This window comes from Ctenopharyngodon idella, chromosome 4 (genome assembly GCF_019924925.1).
Source record: "Ctenopharyngodon idella isolate HZGC_01 chromosome 4, HZGC01, whole genome shotgun sequence".
NCBI lineage: Eukaryota > Metazoa > Chordata > Actinopteri > Cypriniformes > Xenocyprididae > Ctenopharyngodon > Ctenopharyngodon idella.
This window is the reverse complement of record NC_067223.1, coordinates 21,594,321-21,604,086: the sequence shown is the minus strand read 5'-3', so window position 1 is coordinate 21,604,086 and position 9,766 is coordinate 21,594,321. Positions and strand designations below refer to the sequence as shown.

At 38.7% G+C, this 9,766-nt stretch overlaps 1 protein-coding gene across 1 annotated transcript; it reads right to left on the bottom strand.

The window, feature by feature from the left end:
* Positions 1–991: 991 nt before the first annotated feature.
* LOC127511151 (gastrula zinc finger protein XlCGF57.1-like) lies at positions 992–9,495 on the bottom strand. Its single transcript, XM_051891763.1, has 3 exons — positions 9,298–9,495; positions 8,986–9,133; positions 992–7,663 (listed from the first exon to the last, which is right to left on the bottom strand). Exons 2-3 carry the CDS (start codon positions 9,068–9,070, stop codon positions 6,183–6,185), a joined length of 1,566 nt encoding a protein of 521 aa, XP_051747723.1. The 5' UTR covers positions 9,071–9,133; positions 9,298–9,495; the 3' UTR covers positions 992–6,182.
* Between the last annotated feature and the right edge of the window lie 271 nt (positions 9,496–9,766).

Sequence of the window (9,766 nt, the reverse complement as noted above, 5' to 3'; positions counted from 1 at the left end):
TGCTATTTACACTCTAGTAGCCTTCAGTTCAAAATATCTCAAAATATAAATATAGTTGAGCGATGGTAGGCCCTTTGTAAAAGAACTGATTTGGTTCACCTCACTGATTCAGTAATCCTGTTGTGGTTTTAGCTAATTTCCATGTTGCTAGAGTTGCTGGAGTGTGTGATGTTCACTCAGTGAATAATAATAGTAAATTTCATTGTTCTTGTACCAGCTAATCCTTGACCTATACACTATAACCTTTCTGTGTTAGAAACAAACACATCAGGAATAACCACTGATACCCTGACTGAAGAAGGTCTGAAGAGGCGACAATTTAAGGCAGAAGGTGAGCTTTAGAAATCAAACTTCAATGTTGTTGTTTAAATGTATTACATTTTATTTTATATATTAAATGGTGTCAGTTGTAACAGCTCATGTGATATGTGTGAAAAGGGATTTGTATGTTACTAATGTAATGTGTAATCCTCTTAATTTACAGAGGCATGTTTTACACCAAGAATGGTAACTATAACTAACTATATTAGTTTCCAGACCAGCGGACAATATCTTTGTTTATTCTAAGCACTACAGATTTGTCTGTTGCTTTAAATGCTTGAGCTCTGAAAGCAGGATGGATTCTGATTGGCTGTAAAAGTTTTTATCAGCTGAAAAAAAAAATATGACATACAGACTTATTTTATTAGTATTTTGAAACATATCCTCTTGTCCAGACCCAGGGCCTTCTCATGCATTCAAGTGCTGGGCAGGAAGATCAGGTTAGAAGCAGTGACTATGATGATTAATGTTTGTCCCAGTTTGCTTTGCATTTCGTTTCAACAAGTGTACCTGCAGAGTTGCCATACCCACTGTTCCGTCTTTTCCTTCACTGCTGAAAACAAGGTCCATTCGCGATCGCGTTCCAGGAGGAATGCTTAATATATTTGAGATATAATATATCACATTCTTGTTACACTTAACATGAATTATAATGATCACTAGCAGCATATAATCTTGGTTATTGTCAACATTTACTAACCCATTCTGTTTATATTTTTATATAGTAACAAATTCCATTGTTTCCATTTACAGAGTCCAACTCTTATTTGAGTTCATAGATGATTGTCCTGACATAACTGTACTGAGCCGATAGCCTTGTATATGACACAAAGTAGGAACACAAAGTTCCTCTTGGAAAAAATAATAATAAACTTTATTTTCTTTTATTAAACATTTTTGTTTAAATGTTATGTATCAATATTTATTTTTCAGGTTCGAGAAATGTCCCCGAGCCAAGACTCTGAAGCACAACTGAAGCTCTTCATATACGAGGCTATCGGCTCCGAATGCAGACACAAATCATTTGGAGATTGTTACAGACACAGGCTCCGCTACACACCCCTAATATAAATGCTGTTAATTTATGATACCTAAAATAATAACCAAATGTAATTAATAGAATCTTATTGTGAAGCTGTATTATTATTCTTTTCTGAGCTACAAAAGATTTACAGCAGACTATTAACTACTAAGACTACTAAGATTATAGTGTCAAATTAGGTTGAGGCAATCATGTGATGTGATAAACTTCTGAGCAAACTCCATATTGATTCCTCTTTCACGCCTCCTCTTGGATGGACACATACCCACAAAATTATGTCAAAATACCCGTCTCGGCAACTATTCTCTTAAACACAGTCGGTTATGTCTTAAGGGAACGTAAACTGGATCTGTGCATTCGATCTTAAAGTGACAGCAGCCTATAAATAAATACATATCTATGGAAATTCCAACAGCCTCTCAGGCCGGCGCTTCCAAACAAATTTGATGGTCACCGGTTTGTTATCAGACTTTCAAAAGACTTTTCCACACTGTTGACAGGTAAACGGCGTCTCTCCGGTGTGAATTCTTATGTGGTCTTGAAAGTGTTCTTCATGATTGAAAGTCTTTTCACACTGAAGGCATGTGTAGGAGTTCTCTCCAGTGTGAATGTTCATATGCTTGTTAAGGTGTGCTTTTTGGCTGAAACTTTTTCCACACTGTTGGCAAGTAAACGGCTTCTCTCCAGAGTGAATTCTCATGTGGATTTCAAAGTGTCCTTTATGATTAAAACTCGTTCCACACTGAGGGCATGTGTAGGGTTTCTCTCCAGAGTGAATTCTCAAGTGGTCTTTAAAATGTCCTTTCTGATTAAAACTCGTTCCACACTGAGGGCATGTGTAGGGTTTCTCTCCAGAGTGAATTCTCAAGTGGTCTTTAAAATGTCCTTTCTGATTAAAACTCGTTCCACACTGAGGGCATGTGTAAGGCTTCTCTCCACTGTGAATTATCATGTGTACTTTAAGGTTTTCTTTTCTATTGAAACTCGTTCCACACTGAGGGCATGTGTAGAGTTTCTCTCCAGAGTGAAGTCTCACGTGGACTTTAAAATATCCTTTCTGATTAAAACTCTTTCCACACTGAGAGCAGGTGTAATGCTTCTCTCTAGTGTGAATGTTCATGTGGACTTTAAGGTTTCCTTTTGTACTGAAATTCTTTCCACACTGTTGGCAGATGAAATGAGTTCTAGTACAGCCTTTTGAGCTATTTTTCGTGAGGAAGTGTTTTCAGTCTGTGAGCGACAAAAAGATTTTTCTCCAGTAATGAAATCATGAAGATTGTTATATTGATCTTTCCCTTCCAGTTCATTCAGTTCTTCACTCTCCTCTTTTAGTGCCATCAGGTCTAAGGCAAAAAAAAAGAAAGAAAAAAGTTAACACCAGTTTAATGGCACAAAGCAACAGACATCCAAATGTTTATACATTAAGCATCAAAACCAACTGCAAGCGAGCAAAGCAGGACAAAGAAAAGAAAAAAAAGAGATACAAAACAATGATATAAAAATAACCAACATACAGTATCTCACAGAAATGAGTACACCCCTCACATTTTTGTAAATATTTTTATCTTTTCTTGTGACAACACTTAAGAAATTACACCTTGCTACAATGTAAAGTACGGAGCTGGTGGATGTTAGAGACCTTGCGCTCCTCCACCTTTCGTTTGAGGATGCCCCACAGATGATCAATAGGGTTTAGGTCTGGAGACATGCTTGGCTAGTCCATCACCTTTACCCTCAGCTTCTTTAGCAAGGCAGTGGTTGTCTTGGAGGTGTGTTTGGGGTTGTTATCATGTTGGAATCCAATATGTTGGATCATGCTCTGCTTCAGTATGTCATAGTACATGTTGGCATTTATGGTTCCCTCAATGAACTGTAGCTCCCCAGTGCCGGCAGCACTCATGCAGCCCCAGACCATGACACTCCCACCACCATGCTTGACACCATCTGAACCAAATATCAAATGTTTATCTTGGTCTCATCAGACCACAGGACAACGTTCCAGTAATCCATGTCCTTAGTCTGCTTGTCTTCAGCAAACTGTTTGCGGGCTTTCTTGTGCATCATCTTTAGAAGAGGCTTCCTTTTGGGACAACAGCCATGCAGACCAATTTGATGCAGTGTGCGGCATATGGTCTGAGCACTGACAGGCTGACCCCCCACCCCTTCGACCTCTGCAGCAATGCTGGCAGCACTCATATGTCTATTTTCCAAACACAACATCTGGATATGACGCTGAACATGTGCACTCAATTTCTTTGGTCGACCATGGCGAGGCCTGTTCTGAGTGGAACCTGTCCTGTTAAACCGCTGTATGGTCTTGGCCACCGTGCTGCAGCTCAGTTTCAGGGTCTTGGCAATCTTCTTACAGTCTACGCCATCTTTACGTAGAGCAACAATTCTTTTTTTCAGATCTTCAGAGAGTTCTTTGCCATGAGGTGCCATGTTGAACTTCCAGTGACCAGTATGAGAGAGTGAGAGCGATAACACCAAATTTCACACCTGAGACCTTGAAACACTCACGTGTCACATGACACCAGGGAGAGAAAATGGCTAATTGAGCCCAATTTGGACATTTTCACTTAGGGGTGTACTCACTTTTGTGGCCAGTGGTTTAGACATTAATGGCTGTGTTGAGTTATTTTGAGGGGACAGCAAATTTACACTGTTATAGAAGCTGTACACTCACTACTTTACATCGTAGCAAAGTGTCATTTCTTCAGTGTTTTCACATGAAACGTATTGAAAATACATCACTTCCTGTTTATTGCTGCCACGCTGTTTGAGTTAGGAATCAACTTGACGGAGCTCTAATTGATTTTAAGAGAAAAAAACAAGCAAATTTATAACCTATCATTCTCTCTTTTACGGCAGGGGAACACATCCCCAACATTATTTTATATAAAAAACACTCAGATTGCCTTGATATCGCTAGTGTTATCCGACTTCCCGAACATTCACTACTAGCTTTAGCCCGCTAGCAATAGCGGCGTAGTTACACTAGCATTTGTACTCTTCTCACTCACAATATTATTGTTCATCTATCCTAATGGCAAGTGTATCAGATGTGTCTCTACCTTTGAGTGCAGGTGAGGACACGTTCGAGCTGCATGCGGTGCAGTTGGAGCTGGAGGCCGTGGAACGACAGATTCGGACCCTTCTGGAGAAGCAGGCCGAGCTATGGGAGCGGCGAACAGCGCTGGAAACATCCCGTGCTGACGCTCACCAATCCTCGGGAAGTTTGCAGTTCTGACATTTACAGTAATGATGTGATTCATCTGGACTGATTTCAGAGTTCAGCTTAGTTTTCCTTCTTTCATACCTAATATATTTCTGAGTTATCTGGATTTAACTGATGATGATTTGACTCAATCCTAGTTTCTATCTTTATCTTTCAGAGTTGTCAGAGCATCAGATCTGTGAATCCTGTTCAGGAGGAGGTTTATGTAAAGTAAACTGGATTAGATTATAATAATTGTGCTCATACTTTCACTGATCAAGAGTTTACAGTATGAGCAGATGATTGTAGAGGAATTTACAGTTAAGACCCAATACCACTAATCAGCAAGAAACCTGTAACTTAATAAACAGTTGTAGTTTGCAAATAAGTCTATAGAGCACAACCATACAACAGAACTCAGATAAGCTCGGAAGCTTATACCCACATACATACGATGGTTTCTCCTACCATTGCTATGCTGATGACACACAGCTCTACCTTTCATTCCATCCAGATGATCCCACAGTAACTGCACGAATCTCAAGCTGTCTGGCAGACATCTCGGCATGGATAAAAGAACACCACCTGCAGCTCAACCTGGCAAACACTGACCTTCTCGCCTTCCCTGCCAATTCAACTCTACAGCACAATTTCACCATTCAGCTAGGTACATCATCAATTAACCCATGAAATTTGGCTAAAAATTTTGGAGTAATCTTTGATGACCAACTGACCTTTAAAGACCACATTACTGAGACAGCTTGGTCATGCAGATTTGCACTACACAACATCAGGAAGATCAGGACTTTTCTAACACAACATGCAACACAACTTCTCATCCAGGACCTGGTCATTTCTAGGCTTGATTGCTGCAATGCTCTTCTGGCTGGACTGCCATCATCGCGGACCGAGCACGGTGTTGTTTTAATAGTTAAGTGGAGGAAAATAAATATATTCTTGCCTTCTTTTTGAAGTCAAAGTCTTTGGACAAATCTTGAACAAAATTTAATACCTCATAAAATCGGGATTAAGACTTTTTAACACCTTTCAAGGGCCTTCATTTTCCCAAAATTGATTGATCAACTTTTAATAATTTTCCCCATTTTATTAATTTTTTTATAATACCATTCCTTACATATGGTGGTTACAGTAGAATCCATTTGCAGAGAGTTTAATGAGTAGCAGCAGAAATAAACAAATAATGTTAGACAGGCAATGGGTCAATACCAGGATATCAGTCCAATCCGTGAACATACACAATGGATAATCCAAAAGCAGAGTGGCAGGCAGGCAATAGGTCCAAACACAGATATCAGTCCAATCAGGCTACCAAAATAGAAAGGGATAGTCCAGACAATCAAAGAAGAACAGGCAGAATCATACACATGGTTGGCAATCAAAGAAACAAGGAAAACGCTCAGTAAGGCAGTGCATATCGGGGACACTTAATTTGAACCTCAAGGTTTGCTTTGTTTCTTTCCACAGTGATGGCCCATGAAAGGCTTCTGTCTCTGGTGAGTTCTTACATGATTCCTAATGTGATACATGTCTGTGAAATTCCACAATGAAGACATAGAAAACAGTTCTCTACTACATAAATCCTCATGTGGCACTTAAAGGTTTTTTTATATCTGAAATGCTTTCAGGATTCTCTCCAGTGTGAATGATCATGTGCCTGTCAAGGTTTCCTTTCTGTATGAAACTTTTTCCACATTGTTGGCAGGTGTAAGGCTTCTCTCCAGTGTGAATTCTCATGTGGTCTTTAAAGTGTGCTTTACGTTTGAAACTGTTTCCACACTGAAGGCATGGATAGAGGTTCTCTTCAGAGTGAATACTTATGTGGTCTTGAAAGTGTCCTTTATGATTGAAACTCTTTCCGCACTGAAGGCATGTGTAGGTGTTCTCTCCAGTGTGAATGCTCATGTGCTTGTAAAGGTTCTTTTTTTGTCTGAAACCTTTTCCACACTGTTGGCAGGCGAATGGCGTATCTCCAGTGTGAGTTCTTTTATGGTTTTCAAACTGACCTTTACAATTGAAACTCTTTCCACACTGAAGGCATTTGTAGGGGTTTTCTCCAGAGTGAATGATCATGTGCCTCTCAAGGTTCTGTTTTAATCCAAAACTTCTTCCACACTGTTGGCAGGTAAACGGCTTTTCTCCGGTGTGAATTCTTTTGTGGTTTTCAAAGTGTTCTTCACGATTGAAAGCCTTTCCACACTGAAGGCATTTGTAGGAGTTCTCTCCTGTGTGAATGTTCATGTGCCTGTCAAGGTTTTGCTTTTGTCTGAAACTTTTTCCACACTGTTGGCAGGTGAACGGCTTCTCTCCAGTGTGAATTCTCATGTGGTCTTCAAAGTGTCCTTTCTGAATGAAACTCTTTCCACACTGTTGGCAGGTGTAAGGCTTCTCTCTGGTGTGAATTCTCATGTGCCTTTTAAGGCTTTCTTTTAGAGTGAAACTTTTCCCACACTGCTGGCAGATGAAAGGCTTCTCTCCAGTGTAAATTCTAATGTGAACTTTAAGGTTTTCATGTTGATCAAAACTCTGTCCACACATAAATGGCATCTCTCCATTGTGAATATTCATGTGCTTGTGTAGGTTTCCTTTTTGGCTGAATCTTTTTCCGCACTGTTGGCAGGTGAATGGCTTCTCTCCAGTGTGAATTCTTTTGTGGTCTTCAAAGTGTCCTTTCTGTTTGAAACTCTTTCCACACTGATGGCATGTGTAGAGGTTCTCTCCAGAGTGAATTCTTATGTGGACTTTAAAATTTCCTTTCTGTTTGAAACTCTTTCCACACTGAGAGCAGGTGTAAGGCTTCTCTCCAATGTGATTTTTCATGTGGACTTTAAGGTTTCCTTTTGTGCTGAAACTCTTTCCACACAGTTTGCAGGTGAAATGAGTTCTAGTTCCAGTCTTTTGAGCTATTTTTCGTGAGGAAGTGTTTTCAGTCTGTGAGCGACTAAAAGATTTTTCTCCAGTAATAAAATCATGAAGATTGTTATATTGATCTTTCTCTTCCATTTCATGCAGTACTTCACTCTCCTCTGTTAGTACTTTACTCTCCTCTTTCAGTGCCATCAGGTCTGAGGCAAAAAAAGAAAATAGTGAACACCAGTTTAATGGCACAAAGCACAGACATCCAAACATTTATACATGTTAAGCATCAAAACCAACTGCAAGTAAGAGAGCAGTGAGGCAACAAGAGGCAACAAGACAGCTGCCTAGGTTTTCAGGTGGAGCGTCTGAAATGAGCTTGTACTATTCCACCATGGGCGCTTCGTTCGAATTGATCTGAAGCGGTTTGTGTGATAAAAACACCCCGTTTACAAAATACAACACTTTATTGTGATTAATCTCCTAATTGGTTTTGCACATTTTTGTGGGTGTAATTATGTATAAGGTCTGCATTATCCGGCTTACAATAGGGTGACTCTTATTTTGACAGGTATTATAGTCTACGGAGTGATACTGATCACGGCAGTAATGAACAATAGAACGTGTCGTGCACATTATTTCGACCATCACTCGGACGGGGTCCGCTACACAAAAGATTTTTGGAGTATATTCTTTATATTGCCATCAGTGATTGGTCAGCGCAACGTGGCTGTTATCGACCTATTTGTGGATTTGTCTCCAGTCTTGATGTTAGAACTGTTTCAGAGTCCACAAATGGATGAGGTGATTCACAAATGCACAGAAAGAGATCCACAAATGCACAGGTGGTGATTCACAAATGAATGCAGGCAGAGTTGTGCTTGTGACATTAAAAACATATTTATGAATATGTTTTTTTATTAGCAAATCTCATTTTAATTTATTTGTGAATTTAATTAATTTTTGTGAAACTCCTAACATATATTTGTGGATCTCATTCTATTAATTTGTGCATACGATTATTTTTTGTGAATCGCTTTACATTTATTTGTGGATCCTAATCTATTTATTTGAAAATTTGCTACAATTTTATCCCCATAGTTTCCCCGATTAAATCCAGTCATGCAGCAGGTTCTTTTGCCACTCAGTCCAGCTGAGGGAGCGTGCTCCGGTGGGAAAGTGATGTCAATGCATACCCTCCATTGGCATCAATGAATGATGCCAGTGGATAACACTTGATGAATAACAGCTTTTTAATGTTTGTTTTTTTTTCAAATAGAAGAACATATCCTTATTGTGTTGGTTCACCATCCGCCTATATGTTCAGAAAAGTCATATTTTGTGTGTAGAGGCCTTCCAAAGTAAGGTCATTATGGGAGGTTTTTTTCTGTATTGTAAAGTTTGAAGGCAGCATTAGTATTTGTCTGGTCATGTGAAATTCTTTGTATTCTTCAAAAACATTAATTTCTGTAGAGCTAGACATTTTAATAAGTATGAAATGACTGAGTTCAGATTTGAGAATGAAACCAACCTGTTTGTTCCTCAGTATCTTCTTGTTTCACACTGAATGTTTCTTCAATTTTCATGTCTTCACTCTCCTCTTTAACAAACACCATCTTTATAATTGTGTCACGTGGATCTAAGTCATTTCAACGAGTTTTTGTGTGTGTGTGTTTGTCCTGTTTAAGATAATTAACATAAAGAAAGAATAAATAACACTCATTAATGTTAAATAAAGCACTGCAACGTTACTTTCAAGAATGGTTAATTAACTGTACATAACTTGTAAAAAAAACTATTAAGTTGACTGATTTAAACACTTTAAATTTGTAAAAACGCAAACCTTTCTTCAGCCGAATCACAACAGATGCAGGAACGTGTCGCCGCTTTATGATGTCATACCGTCAGACCAAAATAAAAGTCCCGTTCACAAGAAAATATTAAGAACTACCAATGGGAGAGTGTGAGATCTAATAAGCAAAACTGTAATGTTTTGGTGTAGAAACAATTTATACCTGATACACAGTATTAATATTCAAATTGTTACAAATGTGGGTTACAAGTTTAAAATACATGTTAAAAACAGTGCATGACTTAATATAGTAGAGTTCATATTCCACACAAAAATAGACAGTAGACAAAGATAGTCACTGGATTCTGAGTTCTGCACACCTGCAAATTCTCTCATTATAACAAGTAATAATGTAAATAAGAGATTCACTGTGCATCCAGCATTACTGACTGTAACGCAACTTTGTGAGATCGAGTTGAAGATGAATAACAGCTTTTTAATGTTTGTTTTTTCAAAATAG